This window comes from Rhinopithecus roxellana, chromosome 13 (assembly GCF_007565055.1).
Source record: "Rhinopithecus roxellana isolate Shanxi Qingling chromosome 13, ASM756505v1, whole genome shotgun sequence".
Taxonomy (NCBI): Eukaryota; Metazoa; Chordata; class Mammalia; order Primates; family Cercopithecidae; genus Rhinopithecus; species Rhinopithecus roxellana.
The window spans coordinates 29,818,863-29,838,013 of NC_044561.1; the positions used below are offsets into that span (position 1 = coordinate 29,818,863).

At 36.2% G+C, this 19,151-nt stretch overlaps 1 protein-coding gene and 1 non-coding gene across 2 annotated transcripts; both read right to left on the reverse strand.

Moving 5' to 3' along the window:
• Positions 1-3,601: 3,601 nt before the first annotated feature.
• Positions 3,602-3,731, reverse strand: LOC115892737 (putative keratin-associated protein 20-4). Its single transcript, XM_030914463.1, is given in 2 exon segments — positions 3,602-3,689; positions 3,691-3,731. Coding segments are annotated over 2 exon segments (129 nt in total).
• Positions 3,732-18,567: 14,836 nt separating this feature from the next.
• LOC115893124 lies at positions 18,568-18,701 on the reverse strand. The gene has a single exon (XR_004053064.1). It is a non-coding gene; the product is annotated as a U4 spliceosomal RNA (small nuclear RNA).
• Positions 18,702-19,151: the final 450 nt, after the last annotated feature.

Here is a 19,151-nt window from a genome sequence, read left to right on the forward strand (position 1 = left end):
CCCAAATCTCATATTGAATTATAATACCCATTGCTGGAGGTGGGGCCTGGTAGGAGGTGTCTGGATCACGGAGGCAGATTCCTTATGGTTTGGTGCTGTCTTTGTGATAGTATGATAGTGAGTGCTCATGAGAGCTGGTCATTTGAAAGTATCTGGCACCTCTCTGCTCTGCATTTGCTCCTGCTTTTGACACATGATGTGCCTGCTCCCCCTTCACCTTTTGCCAAGATTGGAAGCTTCCTGAGGCACCCCCCAGAAACAGATGCCACTGTGCTTCCTGTACAGCCTGCAGAACCATGAGATGATGAAACCCCTTTTCTTACAAGTTATGCAGTCTTAGATATTTCTTTGTAGCAATGCAAAAATGGCCTAACACAGTTCCCAATGTCTACAGTTTTCCTGGTGATCTGGTGTGTGGGGAAAGCTGGTCACTTGCATGCAGTCTTTTGATTCCCACTTAACCCTGTAAAAATGGGTCTGAGCCGATATTGCACCACTGCACTCCAGCCTGGGAAACAGAGAGACTACAACTAAAAAAAAAAAAAAAACAAACAAACCTATGTAATTAGTGCCAGGTTTATAATCTTGTGTGGGGATATATTCCCTGTTTCAAGCTCAGTGTGTGCCTAAGATAGTAAGTCAATGGCTCTCAGGCAAGACATGCTCTAGCTTTCAGTATCCCAGGATCCATGGGTGATGAGGAGGGGTCCTTTTACCATGGCTTCAGAAGGTTGTGCATAATCTCATTGTCTTGTGTGGCAACCTGGGGACCCGCTAGCCCTGAGGGATGGGCACATGCTGTTGGAGCTGATCTCACCTTGTCTCTTCTGATGTGAGTAAAAGCGTTGCTCCATCCTGTGCTTGATGCTGTTGTGGTTCCCTTGGCAACTCTGATGCCAAGATGCGGTGGGTAGAAGTGTTTGGACTTTTATTGCTAGTACTGGCATTGTGATGAGCTTTGCTGTCCTCGAGGTAGTGGGAGCCCTCCCCTGGTATTGGGAACCTGACACAGTGTTGTACATACCATGGAGTGAGGTATTTGCATAAAGCAGTTGAAAATGGACACAAGGAACACATAATTACAGAGTATCGAATTCTGTTCAGAAGGCAACTGGATAAAGCAGGTGCCTAATGCAGAGAGTGAACACTTCTCTCTTTTTTCCTTTTCTTTCCAGACACAGTCTCACTCTGTTGTCCAGGTTGGAGTGCAGTGGCACGATGTCGGCTCACTGCAACCTCCGCCTCTCAGATTCAAGCAATTCTCCTGCCTTAGCCTCCCAGAGTACGTGGGATTACAGGTGTGGACCACCACGCCCTGCTAAGTTTTGTATTTTTAGTAGAGATGGGGTTGCACCGTGTTGGCCAGGCTGGTCTCCAACTCCTGACCTCAGGTGATCTGCCTGACTCAGCCTCCCAAAGTGCTGGGATTACAGGCATCAGCCACTACTCCCAGCCCATAGAACATCTCTCTAATGAAAGAGCTTAGATTCTGTCTGAGAAGAAACTATGAATCAGATTAGGCTTTATGATGAACAGCATTTGAAGTACTTCTCACTGACAGGCTGGATAGCAGACGTAAGAAGCAAAAGAGGTGGATTTGAAAAAAGCGAATAGAAGGGGACACAGTGATGCATCTAGTTGACTGAAACATAGCTACACAATGATACTCACATGGAATTGCTTGAAGGATAGCATAGCTAAATATGGCTGAAGTAATACATATATACATCATATATTAAGCAGTTATTGTATTCCATTTGGAAGAAATGGTTTTGATCTGCTTAACAGAATGGTCAAACAGGGATGCATATAATTTGTGCATCTAATTCATAGTCATACTATAGATGAGTGAGACACTGGGAATGTCCATATTTTCTCTTATGCAAAAGCTATGCTCTATCCTGAGTACTCCACACAGAGCATACAGACTGCCAATATTCTCTGAGCAAAATAACGTTACTTGTATCTCAAGACTCATGATAGTTCATTCCTACTTCCACATTCTGCTATAAAAAATAAGAAATTCTAGCAAGACATGAAATTTTCAACACGATTCATTGTCATTATTTATTCAAAATATTTATTAGGCGGTAACTATTCTAGCTGCAGGGCTATGATCCTTTGTCAATGAGGGTGTGTGGAATAATGTGTTTTTTATTATTCATCATTTGATAATGTGTCAGTTAGGCAAGAGACTTTGAGAAAAATCCACTGTATCAGATAAAACACTGGAGGAGGATATTTTTAATCAGTTGTTGATGTGATAAAATAGGGCTTCTTAAAATGTGGGAAAAAATACATTTCCCACATCATGCCATTAAAAGTTTTAAAAATAATGAATACTTTTCTTTGAACTATCTGAAGTGCTTGCATCACGTGTGTTGATATTTAAGAATATTGTGTGACTCATACATAGGATGTTGAGAAACATTGCTCGTCACTGATGTTTTATGAATTGGAGATTCCTATTCCTTATTATGTTGGCTTGGAGAAGAAAGCTAGAATAATTAAGGCCAGGTGCTGTGGCTCATGCCTGTAATCCCAGCACTTTGGGAGGCCAAGGTAGGAGGATCACCTGAGATCAGGAGTTCAAGACTAGCCTGGCCAACATGGTGAAACCCAGTCTCTACTAAAAATACAAAAAATTAGCCGGCTACTTGGGAGGCTGAGGCAGGAAGATCGCTTGAACCTAGGAGGTGAAGATTGCAGTGAGCCGATATCTCACCACTGCACTCCAGCCTGGACAACAAGAGCGAAACTCTGTCTCGGGGGAAAAAAAAAAAGCTAGAATAATTCAGAAAAGCAGTTTTGTTTTCTTTAAATTAGAAATTGGATGAACAAGGTTAATATATCCCAATGTAAGTGAAAGGCAGACCTGAGATATGTGTTGTCCTCTTTTGCTATAGAACTGAGAGGAGCAGCAAGAAGCATGGAAAGTAGAATGGACAATTTCTATCCACCTGAAGGCACAGATCTGAATGATATAACCTAGCTGTGGGATTTTAGAAAGATAACCCTAGTATATGTTAACAGGAAATGGGACTATTATTGTGTGAAATGACATTTAGCTTGCTTATGTATAGTAATAATGCTGCCTGTAGGTACATTTGAAAGTAGCTTTTATACCCACGTTATTATAATGGACTGGTGGTTATATTCTTATCTCTTTTGAAACAGTGTCATCTCAGAATAGCATGAAAGGCAGTGCCCAAAAGCAGTTTCTCACAGTTCTACACAAATTAATGTGAATAAAGTAGAACCATCCTGAACATGAGAAAACAATCCATTAAAATAGAATTTAAACTTTTTTCATATGAAAGATACTGATTGAAAATATAAAAGAAATTTATCTGTAGCACAATATTAAAGATAAAACTTATCTATAATTTTTGACACATTGTTGGCTTTTTTCATGAATTCAGGAAGCATGACAGATTTAAACCTTGTGTTGTTCAGGTTCACCGAGATGAGCTCTCAGAGTTTGTATAGCAAATATAATTACTCACGTGAAAAATTATAGAAACAGAATCAGGAAATCAAGGTGGAGGAGTGCAGTAGACTGAACTACTCTGGGTGTTCCTCAGTGGAATCCATGGTGTCATTACCTGGCAGAGTAAGATGGGTGGCAGCCATGTCTGCACCTGCCTTACTCAGCCACAGACACAGTGCTTCCCATAGCCACAGCCACAGCCGCAGCCCAGGTCACCAGAAAGATGGCTGTAATAGGACATGGTGTTCAGAAGTGGATGTTTCAGCTGTGGATCAGGGAATTATTTTTCTCAATATGAATGTCACCATCTGCAAATGAAATTTTATACACCTTCAATAGTGTATGAGGCAGTTTGGTTTCATATTTCAGAGAAAGCTGCATAATAAAACTTGACAAAATTTCTTTCAATAAGTACAGATATATTTATAAAAAATGTAACTATTTTGTCTGAACTCAATAATAGTATTACATGCCCTTAATTAGAAGATGCTTCCTGTGTCTTGGTGATCTTCTCACTCTTTTTTTGTCATTGAAGTCTAAACTCACGTTCCTTAAAATGTTAACAATATGCAAGCCCTTTGATCCAATTTTTTTTTATTTACTTGTAATGATTTCTACTGGCTAGTCAAATATGCAATCAGAAACTGGAAGCATATTTATTTGAGTGAGGAAGTGATACAAGTGGAAAGTTATCTGAAGTAAAATATCTTGTAAATTACACAATTTATTTCCTTCAGGTAAACAACTTTTCATCCCAAATAATATTTTCTATTGATTATTAACAGTGAACTGACCACATTTACAATAAAATGCTAATAAAAAGTCACATATGTATTTGTTTTTTATCTGGAGAGTTTTATTTATTTGTTAGCATGACTTTGTTTCTATGTGAGATCGTTGTAAACATTTATTTAGGAATCGAAGTAATGGTATGAGATCTCCCACATCTCACCTCTCGGGTTCCCATATTTTCACATTTGTTTTGATGTTGTCTTTGAACTTCTCCAGGAAAGTGTTTCTGAGACAGTGGAAAATAAATATGTGAAATAGGGTAGTGGATCCACACAGCAGCCACCTGGGGGAATAAAGAATATTTGTTGTAAACAAATAAGGACACACATCTAAGGACTAAGATGAGTGCTAAGTACACACATCTAAGTAAACACACATCTAAGTACTAAGCTTGACCTAGAGGACTTCCTGCTCCAACTTTTAGCTTAAACATTTAAATTTAATAGTTTGGTGCTTTTTCTGACAAACTTAAAACCAATAGATGTTGTTATTTAAAAAAAATAAAACATGGAGTGCATCTCTTATTGCCTAAACAAGATCACGCACTAAAACACAGTAACAAGCAAGTGGACATGCATAAATATATATGCACATTTTAAAAGATGCTTACATATTAAAAAGAATTTTGGCCGGGCGCTGTGGCTCAAGCCTGTAATCCCAGCACTTTGGGAGGCCGAGACGGGTGGATCACGAGGTCGGGAGATCGAGACCATCCTGGCTAACATGGTGAAACCCCGTCTCTACTAAAAAATACAAAAAACTAGCCGGGCGAGGTGGCGGGCGCCTGTAGTCCCAGCTACTCGGGAGGCTGAGGCAGGAGAATGGCGTAAACCTGGGAGGCGGAGCTTGCAGTGAGCTGAGATCTGGCCACTGCACTCCAGCCTGGGCGACAGAGCAAGACTCTGTCTCAAAAAAAAAAAAAAAAAAAAAAAAAAAAAAAATTATTATGATGTTTTGATATAACTGACCTGAGATGCTCATTATAGTACTATGCTGGTTACCAATATTGTTTGCCAAACTTGATGGACTCTAGCGGTAATAAAGATGAATAGTTGCTTTGTTATCACTATTCTCCCCTTCTTTGAATATAATAGATTTTTTTTTTTATGCTGGGAATGATCAACTTAGGAAAAAAATCCTCTAAATTTCCCAAGCTTCTTTGAAACCCACTCTAGTCATGTGATGAAGTTCTGAACAATGCATAAAATTTGAGATATTATATGATGGCTTTATGGATCCTTCCTTAAGATTCAAGTTGCATGGAGTCTACCATCTTCTTTGTGTACTTCTTGGTCTTCTTCCTTAGGACATAAATGCCACCATCTTTGACTATGAAGATGAAGGTCACATCTTACGTATGATGAAGCAATGATTTAGAATGAGTCTGGGTCACTGAGGACTAGAAACCAGCTAGAGATGACTTAGATCCAGACTCTGATCATGTGAGAGAGAAACACATTCTTAAAATGTATACTATATCTATCACTTGCAATAAATTCTACTCCTAACCAATACAACAATATAGAAAAAGGAATGGGAAAATTCTACTAGGAACCAAACTTTAGACAGTGTTTCCCCTTAAAAATTAAATATATCCCTGGGAACGATGGCAGCAAATATAAGAAAAGAAAGCCATGGGCTATATTATTCTCTTTGAAAAGAACCTCATTTATTCTACACATATTAATTGCCTCTAGAAAGTGAATTTCAAGTGGGATTAGTCACTTGAGTTCTTATATTTGAGGTATTGATGACTTCGTCACCTTTCTTTTAAAATCCTGGTTAGAATATGTATCTATTACTTGATCATACTTTTTAAAACCAATACACAGAGAGTCAGAGCATAGTGTTATTTCCTAATTAAATAACTCCCATATTTGAGGATTTAAACCAAAATATTTCAGGCATGCTACTGCCTCAAGTAACCTACCTCCAAGAAATAATGGTGGATAGGATTAGTTTCTTTGGAGTAATGATTTTCGAACTCTTCGATCATATGTGTTATGTTTACTGATATTCACCTTCTTTTAAAATTAAAATTGATGATTTTAAAATATGAGTTAATTCATTTCAAAATAAGTAATAATTTCATATTTTTAGAAACATTTTTTAAACCAAAACTTAGGAGTGGTAGAATGTTTTCCATGTTTTGTCAATCTCTTTAACATCTGGCTTAATGGAAGACAGCGTCTTATATCTGATTTTGCATTTAGTCTGTTGTGATAACATGCATATAGCTGGAAAATTCCACTGTTCATGAATGTATGGCAGTAAAAATGAAAAATGTGTTATGAAAATAATTTTGCCCTTATTGAGACCTCAAAAGGGTCTTTGGTTCCCACACGTGTCCCTAGACCACACCTTGAGAAACTTTGGTCGAGAGCAGTGATCTTCAAACTGTGAGATGAGAAAACCATACTGTAAATATTTTAAACCTGCATTTCCAATTTCAATTCAACCATTTATTTATACATGTTATGCCTGTGTTAATTACTCACAATCATTAACAATAACACATATACAATATTTATAATGGTAAATATATTATTTTTGATATGTTTTGATATTTTAGAAAATTTTGGTTTAAGACCTGGCAATGCATAGATTTGGAGTTCTGGTTTCAAATTCATTTTATTCTAATTACTGGAAAAGATATATTGTTTGCTGTATTCATTAAATCATGATACAAACTTTTAATCCCATTATCTAGTTGTGTAATTTGTTTTTTAAATTTCCCTAATAAATATAGTTTCCTTAATGTCAATAGTTTATTTTTACAGATTAACTGAGAAGTTTGATTTTCATACAATGTGGTCAAAACTCACTGAAACTCTTTCATTTGGAAAAATGTAAAACCCAATTAGAATATTCTGTTACCAGGTACAAATAGTACACAAATACCAGAGTTTTATAAAGTATACGACTAGATAAAATTTAGTAATGTTACAACAGAAACAATCTTGAATATTCATGAAAAAATGCTCTCTCCTGATATAGCAGCATGCCTTGAATACTTTAGGAGCTGTTGCATGAATGCAATGAAATATGAAATGAACTTCATTATCAAAATCTCCTATCATAAACGGATTTCCTATAAAGACATCCAGGTTCCCAGACATGGCACAGCACTTCCTGTATACCGTTCCACGCTGGATATAAGATCCATATCAACAACATCAGGCAACTGAGAGACTTCATAGTAATGAAGCTACCACCAGAAGGCAGACAACTTGGAAAACTAATGGAAGCCACAACTTAAAATGCATGTGTGTTTCTATGTGCTCTGGAGAAACAAGGACAGACAGTCAGCGGCATGCAGCCACCAGACTTAGGTATGTAGCTTGTCAAGCTAGAAGTAGAATTTGAAGGGAAAGCAATCAACTATGTCCCTATGGAAGGTCAGTTTTAAACAGTATGAGATATATAGAGAGGGACAAAAAATAGGAAAATGAAATGAGATGAAGTGTCAACCCCTTGGGATAGTAATTATGCATAGGTTTCCATCTTACCATCATCCACATGCAAAGTTGACAATGCACATAATAAATGTGAAAAACACACTATATTTGCAAACAGACTAAATTTATTTAAAGGACTTAATCAAAGGGAAAATTTAATTGCATTTTAAAACATGTTCTTTATCATCCTGCACGACAGAACCAGAGAAAGATAACATCTGTAGTTCTTTGATAATAGCTTAGATTTAAGTTTCTGCTAATTTGAAGACACGGAATCAGATGAACAAGAGCAGCCTGAGAATCCAAATTTCACAAGCAGACAAATCTGGTGAGCTTTAGAATTGTTCAGTAGAAACCATATGACCAGTATCTTCCATAACAAGATGGGTGGCAGCAGCCATTTCCGTAGCCTCCATAGCCATGATAGCCACAGCCATAGCCACAGCCAAGCCCACCATACCCATAGCCACCATAGTAGTTCGTATAGTCAACCATGGTGTCAGAAATGGACGGTTCAGGTGTAGAAGAGGATGTTCTTGAATTTGAACATCTCCATCTTCACAGGTCTTTTATACTTCCTCAGTAGTAGGTGTGGCAAATCACAGGCAATGATGCTCTTATTATGAATTATTTTGGGTTGACCACTAACACCGCCGAGGCAACACTCATAAATCTCTTATTTCATTAGGCATAGTGAAGCCTTAGTAGCTAGGATTCCTCTATTGTGTCAAGATTTTCACTATCAAAGAATGTGATTTGAATGATACATTTTTTTTAACCTGGTTTTAAAATCCTTTTATCCTGAGAGCACATACTAAAATTTCATGATGAGATTCTATGAAATAGTAGAAACTATGCAAATCTCATCTGATTCAAATTAGTTTTGGTTTGTTAATTCCCTCATATTCATCTACCAGTTGCAGTTGAAGATGTCTGTCTGCATGGCTTTGAGGGGATAGATGTGCCTAAGGGGCAAGTCTTTCTAGTATGAGATCTGTTATATTGCCCAATATTTTTTCAGAGATAGAACAGTTTATCTCACTTTAAATGCACAATTCGGGTAACATTTTTACAAGATACAACTTTACACATGTACAAATACACTTTATTTTACTGTTATACCAAATTCTGTCTTGATTCATTATTTCCACTAAATGGCAAAACATTTATTCTTGTCTCTTCCAGGTAAACTCAACAAAATTCAATCACTTTCTGGTTGTCAGTATTAAAATACAGCTGCAATAAAGACATTACCACTTCTCATTCTCTGTCCAAGATGCACATCGATGTGCAGAGGTATGCTACTTGTTTTCAGGAGTACCATATCTGTTCTGCACTGACACCTGTGGATGGGATAACACATATTGCCATTTTCCATTGCCATAAAAATAAAACTCTGTTCAATCCATTACCTGGCATGAAGTGTTACATCCTTGGGGGCTCTACAGCCAGAACAGTCTTTGGTTGCAGTAAGGAAATCAATGAGTCTCCACTCAGATCCACCTGGGTGAGAACCAATCATTGTAGCTCTGCCTGCTTGTGCTGTTTTTTGGGGAACTTGGTAGGACTTGCCCCTTCTCAGTAAAACCAGGATGTGACTTTCTCTATTTTTAGATGTACATCCTCAATGCAGAGCTTCTCTTCCCTTCAGCTTCAAGGACATAATGCCCTTAAATGAGAACTTAAGCATGCCTGAGTTCTCTTATTCAGTTGATCAACTCTCTACTGAAGCTTCTATCCAGAAAAACAGGGATGGGATGAAATAAGTAAAGACAGCAAAATTTATTCTAGTATTCTGGTTCCTACTATGAACCAAACACTATTCTAAGTGTCTGATACGTATCAAAAGATTTGATTCTCAAAATTTCCTTGTGGGGTTGGTATCATTATTACAATTCCATTTGCAGATGGGGCAGCTGAAACATGTAGTTAACAGTGGTCAGACAGCTATGGATAGTAGAGGCAAAATTTGAGCCTGGAAAGCTTATTGCAGATATCTTACTCTTATTTACTATATTCAACTCACTCTTATAAAGTCATCTTACTAAGAATGTAAGTCTGGAGGGCTACTTGACCTAATCATTCAATTTAGCTCAGATTTTCACTGCTTTGAAAAAAAGATTAGGCTATAGTAACATGTTCCTCATAGCCTCATATTTTGCCAAAGACTTCTTGTTCGATGGTGGAAATATACTAGTTTGCATGAAAAGATACTTCTGCCAGTGTTATTGTCTTAAATATGAAAATACCTATACTCATGTTTGAGCCAGAACACAAATACGACAAATGTCTTCAAATTTCAGGAAAATTTTTACAAAAATACAATTTTATAAATAAAATGAAATCTCATTGATTACAAATTTGAAACTATGGGAAAGAACTGTTCTTTTAAAACAGAGTCACAAAGAAAATATTGATGTGAGAAAGAAAAGTATAGTTTTCTCATGCCTGGTATTTCAGAATTTCAAACTATTGGCTTTGTGTCAACAGTCTCTGGAAGCTGAGTGATGCTTTTTGGCTTTTAATAGAAAACCATCTCTCATGTGAAAATGAGAAGAATTCCTAAAGGAAAACAATGGGTTTGGAGCAGCAGGAAAGAGATGGAGAAACTCAAGCTCAAGGGAGATTACCATGACCTATTGAATGTCAACAAAAATAAGGCAAAATTATTGGTTGTTTAGAACAGGTCAGTTTGTTTACTAAAATGCTGTTTCTTGCCATAAAGGCTAGTTGGAAAATGGTAATTTGAATGTCTGGTGTGAGTAGAGTTTTAAAGATCAGACAGTTGATGCTCATTAAAGATGCACAAATGTTTCAGATGTGGCTAAACAATAGAAAATGTCCTAAATGCCACAAGGCGACAACTGAAAACCAAGAGTCAACAAATTACTCACGCTGGTCCTTCAAATTAGCCAATGGCATGACTTGTGTGTGGTTCCCACCCACAATGAGGCATATAAAAGGCCCCTCTGCAGGGAAAGTGTTCATACTGAAGTCACCTACACTTCCTCCTACCCAAGGACAACTTCCACAACCCAACACCATGTGTGGCAGCTACTACGGAAACTACTATGGCACCAGTGGCTATGGGTGCTGTGGCTATGGAGGCTTGGGCCGTGGCTATGGCTCCTGCTGTGGCTGTGGAGGCCTGGGCTGTGGCTATGGCTCCTGCTGTGGCTATGGAGGCCTGGGCTGTGGCTATGGCTCCTGCTGTGGCTGTGGCTTCCGCAGACTGGGCTATGGCTATGGCTCCCGTTCCCTCTGTGGCTGTGGCTATGGATGCGGCTCTGGCTCTGGCTACTATTATTGAGGATGCCATGGGAAACTCTCACCCTGTATCCTGTGATATTGAGATTCACTAATTCTGAAGCCCATATGTTCTGAGATTTTCCCTTGAGTGATGATATCCTGCAAGGGAAGTCTAATATGGTCTGTTGTTGAACTACCATCTAACCTACAAATATCTTGCATTTCCATCATGAAATGGGATAAGGTAAAATTTACCGGTCAGTTCTCCTTTCATCAGAATGATGGTGTCACAGCACCTGCCTTGATGACTTTTATGCTGGAACTTTTTTCTCTATTCACCTAATAAACACTTTTAATCCAGAAGGGAAACCTGGTGTTTATGTCAATCATTTAATATTTAAAATTTCTTACCAATAGTTTTTGTTTTGGTTTGCATGAAAGCTAACAACTAAGTTTTTTGGGGAGATATTTTTTGTTACAATTTAGTCTAGAGAGATTTCTTTACCAATTCAAAGTTCAATTGTTTTAGAAAAGTAACCCTTTTAATAAACTTCAGTTTCCTCCTGTGCTTCTAGGGGAAGAATATATGTTGTGCTGGGTAAATCTCAACACTAAATTAAGTACATATCATTTATATGTTGGGTTATGCATTGCCTGCTGTCTGTCACATAACAAAGAAAAAAATTAATTTTCCCAAGCCTTCTTGTAAATATCTCTTGAAATAAATAAATGCTTATTACTATATCCTTCACGTTGAATCTTCCATTTTAAAGAAACTATTTTTTAATGAGACATAACTGAAGGAATAGTTTTACAATCTAGTATACTCTAAGCTAGTAATAGGTTATAAAGCTATTTGGCCTGCATGGTGGGCCATAATAATTAAATAAAAACACTATTTCAGGTATAAACCGAGAAGCTTCAAAGTCTCACAAGGCTGCAATTCAGGATGTTAGATGGGGCTGTGGTTGCACCCAGGGCTTAGCTGGGGAAGGACCCATTTCCAAGGTCATGCCTTTGTTAGCAGAATTCAGTTCCTTGCGGTTGTGGGATTAAAGGGCTCATTTTCTTGCTGGCCATTTGTTGCAGTGCCTTGAAGCTGTCTTTTGGAGGCTACCCTCAGCTCCAAAAGGATGCTCACAGTTCCTCGTCAAAGAGGTTTCGAAACATAATTGCTTGTTTTTTCAAAACCAGCAAGGGACTCCAGCAGGATGGGTACTACAGTGTTATGGAACATAATCACATAAGCACACATAATCATAAACATTCACCATATTCTATTGGCTGAAAGCAACAGGTCTCGCCCTCACTCACAGGGAGGGGCTTACACAAGAGTATTGACATCTGGAGGCAGGAATCACGGGGTATGTTGATTCTTCTCACTGCAAATTCAATGCATACAGTAGTTTTTCCTTAACCATAATTTCAGTTTCTGCAGTTTCAGTTACCCAAGATCAACCACTGTGAGAAAATATTAAAATGTTCTGAGAGAGAGAGAGATGGGAGGGGAGAGAGAAAGACCGTATTTACATAACTTGTTTTTAACAGTAATTGTTATGTGTTCCGTTTATTATTAGATGTTGTTGTTAATCTCACACTGTGACTATTTTGTAAGTTAAACTTTATCACAGGTATGTATGTATATGGAAAAAACATACTATATATAGGCTTTGTTACTATCATGGTTTCAAGCCTTCACTGGGCATTTTGGAACTTATCCTTTCGGATAAGGGGGGACTACTATACACCCTTCATAAAAGGAATTAGCAAGTTGTCCTACATTTTAAGTGCTCTTTGACAATTTATACAATATTGGGATTGCTTTGTCTTTAAATATTTGGTAGAAGTCTCCTCAGAAATCATCTGGGTTTGGGCTTTTTTTGTTGTTAATTTTAATTTTTATTTTTCATTTAAAAACTCTGTCCCTTAAAGTCATTTTTAAAAAAAACTTTGGCCGGGCGCAGTGGCTCACACCTGTAATCCCAGCGCTTTGGGAGGCCGAGGCAGGCAGATCATGAGGTCAGGAGATTGAGATAATCCTGGCCAAGATGGTGAAACCCCTTCTCTACTAAAAATACAAAAATTAGCTGGGTGTGGTGGTGCGTGCCTGTAATCCCAGCTACTCGGGAGGCTGAGGCAGGAGAATCGCTTCAACCTGGGAGTCAGAGCTTGCAGTGAACCGAGATTGCGCCACTGCACTCCAGCCTTGGGAAAGAGCGAGACTCCGTCTCAAAAAAAAAACAAAAACAAAACAAAAACAAAGCAAAACAAAACAAACACTTTTTTTTTAGATTCGGGGTACACATGCAGTTTTGCTGCTTAGGTAAATTTGTGTCACAGGGGTTTGTTGTACAGATTATTTCATCACCCATATAATAAGTGTAGTACCCATTAGTTATTTTTCCTGCTGCTGTCTCTCCTTCTACCTTCTGGTAGTCCCATTGTGTGCCCTCTATGTGTCCATGTGTTCTCATCATTTAGCTCCCACTTGTAAGTGAGAACATGTGGTGTTTGGTTTTCTGTTCCTGAGTTAGTTTGCTGAGGATAATGGCCTCCACCTCTATTCATGTCCCTGCAAAGGGCATGATCCCCTTCGTTTTTATGGCTGCATAGTATTCCATGGTGTATGTGTACCACATTTTCTTTATCTAGTCTGTCATTGATGGGCATTCATGTTGATTCCATGTCTTTGCTATTGTGCATAGTGTTGTAATGAACATATCCATGCATGTGTCTTCATAATATAATGGTTTATAGTCATTTGGGTATATACCCAGTAATGGGATTGCTGGGTCAAATAGTAGTTCTATCTTTAGGTCTTCTGGGAATCACTGAAGTCTTCCACAATGGTTGAACTAATTTACACTCCCACCAACAGTATAAAAGCATTCCCTTTTCTCCACAACCTCGCCAGCATCTTTTATTTTTTGACTTCTTGATATTAATAATAGCCACTCTGACTGGTGTGAGATGGTATCTCATTGTGGTTTTGATTTGCATTTCTCTAATGAACAGTAACGTTGAACTTTTTTTCATATGATGGTTGGCTACATATATGTCTTTTTTGAGGAGGGTCTGTTAATTTTTCTCATTAATTTTAAGGAAATGAGTCTGTTTATGATTTCTAAGATAAAGATATTAATTTTGGTCATCTTCACTTCTCCAGGACATTAGCAATTTATGTACGTAGAGCTCTGCAAACCAGTCTCATGGTTTTTCACATGTCTTCTGTTTAAATGTTTACTTCCCCCTTACTCTTAATTTTGCATACGGTTGCTCGATTTTTTCCTTGATCAAGTTAACAGGTAGTTTATAAGTTTTGTTAATCTTTCAAATAATAGCTTTTCATGTCATTACATGTATTTTTTTCTTTTTGTACCTCATTAATATCGCCTTCTCTGTTTATTATGTTAATCTTTGTGGATTTTTCATTTGCTTAATTGTCCCTTGTGAAAATATTTGAGCTAAAACACAATTCATATTATATAATTAATGAAATATAATTAATATTTCATAATATTAATTTATTTTCTTCTATTTTTACTGATAACGTGTCAGTGCTATGAATTTTTCCTAACCAATTTAAAAAATATTTCTCATAGGCTCTGTGACCGATTAAACTAACATTAATTATTGAAAATCTGTAATTATATTTGTGTACCTTCTTTCACCCAAGAATTTTTTTTTACGTATAAGGCTTGTTACTTTCCAGGTTAAAGAATTTTTCTGTTCTTTGTTCTTGTTAGTAGTTATTAATATTGTTGTGTGACATCAGAGAGTACCTTTCCCATCATTTCTGTTTTATAAAATGAATTTTTTTCTGCCGGACATTATGTATGACCTTTTTGTGGATGTTCTATGAAAACCAGAGAAAAAAGGTATATTATTTATTATCAGGGTATAAAGGTCATTATCATCAGGATATAAAGGTCAATCTGGATAAATGAGAGCTACTGTTTGAATATATTGTTTAGATCTTATCTCTGCTTATTTTTTCCACTTGATCTGTCTTGTTCCAAGAGTGTTGCTTATTAGTGTGATTCTACTTATGTCCCTCAGTGGCATGTATCTGGTATCTGTGTCTTCATAAAGGGGGTCTTAGGGTTATTTGGTGCATAAATATACGTAAATATAATAGATACCTTGTGATTTGCGTGTCTCTTGCTTGGTAAGTTTTCTTCTTTATCACTTTTAATGCCTTTTCCCTCATTTCTATCTATCTGATAGTGGAGTTGTTATTTTCTTTACTGGAACATTTTTCCCAGACACCTTTGTGCATGGCTTTAATTTTGCATTTCGAAATCATTTTGTTTCAGGTGTTTATATAAAACAAATAGGCTTAGTTCAACAGTCAAATTTAAAATGTTTACTTTAATTAATTAAATTCACATGTATTGCTATGACTGGTGTGTTTGGTCCTATTCTTTATGTTTTAATGAATACCCACAAAAATAAAAAAAAATTTAATGGTATTTTGATGGTTTATAGTTATTTTAGTGGTTGTCTGGTTACCTTTGTATATACATCAATTTTAATGTTCTTAGTTACCTCCTTTTAAATTTAACATATTATTATCTGACATAATAGCTTATATTAATATTAAATAACTTCCTCTCTTGTCTATAAAACAACAATTAGCTTGTTCTCTTTTCCTCTTCCATTCTTCTATTATCTCTTTGTCATTTAGTTGGATTATAACTACTTTTCCATCACAAAATACATTATTTATATATTATTAATCCTCCCATCTAATCCCTATATTTGGTAGCACACCAAATTCATATCATCACATACATACATACACATATATATTCATACCAAAACACGTATGTTTGTACCCCACACACTCACAGACACATACATACTCATATATATATTCAATACTTTGCTTAACATTTCTCATTCATCCCTTGATTGGATGAGGCTCACCCTCTAGGGTGTTACTCTACATGGGCTTGTGGATGCAAATATGTCTACTGTTTCGAATGTAGGAAACTGTTGTTCTAATCCATTGACACATGAAGGGCAGCTTTGTTAGATATAAAGACCTTGGATAACGCATTCTTTTATTAGGTTCTTTAAAATGCTTTTCTTTTTGTCTTTCTTTGAATGTCACTTTTGAAAATTCCGATAAATAGTCTAATTCTTTTCCTATTGTAAATTGCATAATTGTTTTCCTGGGGGCTTTGAATAAGTTTGTTTATCATTGAAATCTAATATTTTAATGGTATTTATATTATAATTGGTAATTCTAGATTAATATTCACTGCCCCTATTTAGGACATGTCAATAAGTAATTCAGGTCAAAGAAGAAAACAAAACAAAACAAAATTAACACCCAAAATATCATAGCTAAACCATGAAAAGTAAAGACAATGGAAAAGATCTTGAAAGCAGCAAGAAAGGCCAGGTGCGGTGGCTCACACCTGTAATCCCAGCACTTTGGGAAGTGGAGGTGGGAGGATCTCTTGAGGCCTCGAGTTTGAGACCAGCCTGTGTAAGATAGACCCCATCTCCAGTAAAATTACAAAAATTTAGCCAGGCATGGTGGTGCAGGCCTCTAGCCTCAGCTACTTGGGAGGTTGGGGCAGGAGAATTTCTTGAACCTGGGAGGTGGAGGTGCAGTGAGAAGAGATCATGCCACTGCATTCCAGCCAGGGTGACAGAGCGAGAGCCCGTCTCAAAAAACAAACAAACAAAAAACAAAAAAAACCCAAAGCAACAAGAGAGACAGAGAGACAACACATTACCATTACCTATAGGGTAACACCAATTTGAATGACCACTGATTTCTCCTCTGAAACTATGCAGTGATGAAGGAAATAGCACAATATTTTTCAAGTGCTGAAATAAAAAAATTGCCATGAGATATTTCACACTGGCAAAATTATCCTTCAGAAATAAAGGGACAATTAAAACAACATCAGATGCAGAAAAACTAAAATAATTTTTTATTAGCAGGCATATACTAAAAGATTGTCTAGAAAAAGCTCTTGAAACAGAAAGAAAATGCTAAAGGAAGAAATCCTGAAACATCAAGAAGGTATAATTTAAAGAATAAGATTATGATTACATACAATAGGCTATCCTCCTCCTCATAAGTTTGAGAAATAATATATGGTGAGTGAAAATTATAACACTATTTTATAGAAAAGTAACATAAAAGTAGACATTGTAAAATGACCTAATTGGAAATAAAGTTTTCACATTTCACTGAGAGTAGTAAGTGTTGATACCAGTAAACTCTTAGAAGTTGCATGTGTATATTATACCACCCAGAGGAAGCATTAGAAAAACTGTGCAAATGTATACACTCGATGATATTATAAGTCGTTTAGGATGCTATATGTTCAAAAAAAAGCATAGAAAGTCAAGAGAAGTAAACAGTGCAACAAGACTTACAGCAAACAAATAGAAAAACAAATAAGTAACATACTTAGACACAAACATAACAATACTTAACATTAAATGCTCATGTTTTAAATACACCAATCAAAAGACAGAGTTGGCAGAATGGATTTAAAAAAAAACACAGCATCACCCTATTTATATTGTGTTTACAAAAATTCATTTAATGTTCATTGACATGAGTAGGCTGAAAGTAGAATAATAAAAATAGTATGCCATGCAATCATTAATAAAATAAGACAGAAGTGGCCATATTAATACCTGATACAATAGGCTTCAAACTAAAGAAAACTACAGGAATCAAAAAAAAAAAAATATATAACACAATGTATGGATTACTCAACCAGGAAAACGCAAAAAATCGAATTTTTCATGCAAAAAGTAACAGAGCCTCAAAATACATGAAGAAAAGTTGATAGAACTAAAAACAGGAATAGACAAATCCACAATTATACATGGATATTTCAAAGCTCCTCAAAAACTAATAAAACTAGTATACAGAAAATAAGCAAAGATCCAGATTATCTGAATAACATAGTCAATAGGGTCTATATAGAATAAATCGCCCAACAATGAGAATATATCGTATGTTACATATACAGATATTTATCAAATGGCCTTTTCCTCATTTTTGAAATGTAATTTTTGTTGGACATAAGTTTTTTCCCAGTTGACTTTTTTTTTCCTTTTAGCAATATAAATATGTCATCCTATTGCCCTCTGACGTCCATTATTTCTGATTTGACATTAGTTGTTAATCTCATTAGGAGTTTCTTTTTTGTGACAAATAATTTTTCTCTTGGTGCTTCCAAAATTTTCTTTATGTCATTGTATTTTGACCTATTTATTATTATGTGTTTTTGGTGTAGATCTCTTTGAAATTAATTTTGTGGAAGTTCATTGAGCTCTATGTTATTAATGTTTTATAAAATTTAGGGAGCTTATAGCCATTACGTTTTCAAATATTCCTGCTCCTTATTCTCTTATCTTTCTTCTAGTACTGTCGTTATGGGTACATTGGCACACTTAATGGTTTCCTACACTTTTTTTAAGGCTCTGTTTATTTTTTTAACCTCTGTTATTCAGATTATATAATCTCTATTAATTTATTTTATGATCATTCATATATCCTTACTTCTGTCAGTTCACATCATCTCCTTTTAAATTCAGTCATTTTAGAGATTGTCAAAAATTGCCAATACGATTTCAAGTCATCACAGCAGGGTATACGAAAAAGTTTTAGTTAGCAATAATCATGCCTGGGATAAACCTCACTGGCTTTGATACTGTCACTGCACAAAGCTTATACATCAATTCTTGAGGCTGTCCATATAATACAATTCTCATTTCAATCCTTGTAATTTTCAATGGCATAATTTTCTTTTTAAAACTTGGACTCGGGAAGGGGAACATCACACACTGGGGCCTATCATGGGGAGGGGGGAAAAAGGAGGGATTGCATTGGGAGTTATACCTGATATAAATGATGAATTGATGGGTGCTGACGAGTTGATGGGTGCAGCACACCAACATGGCACAAGTATACATATGTAACAAACCTACATGTTATGCACATGTACCCTAGAACTTAAAGTATAATAAAATTTTTAAAAAATAAGAATTTTATTTCATCCAATAAGTCCAAAATAGTATTTTAATGTGTAATCATAATCATAATATAAAATAATAGTGTGAAATTATTGAGATAGTTGGTATCCTTTTTTTTTTTGGTGAACTAAGTCTTTACACTCCAG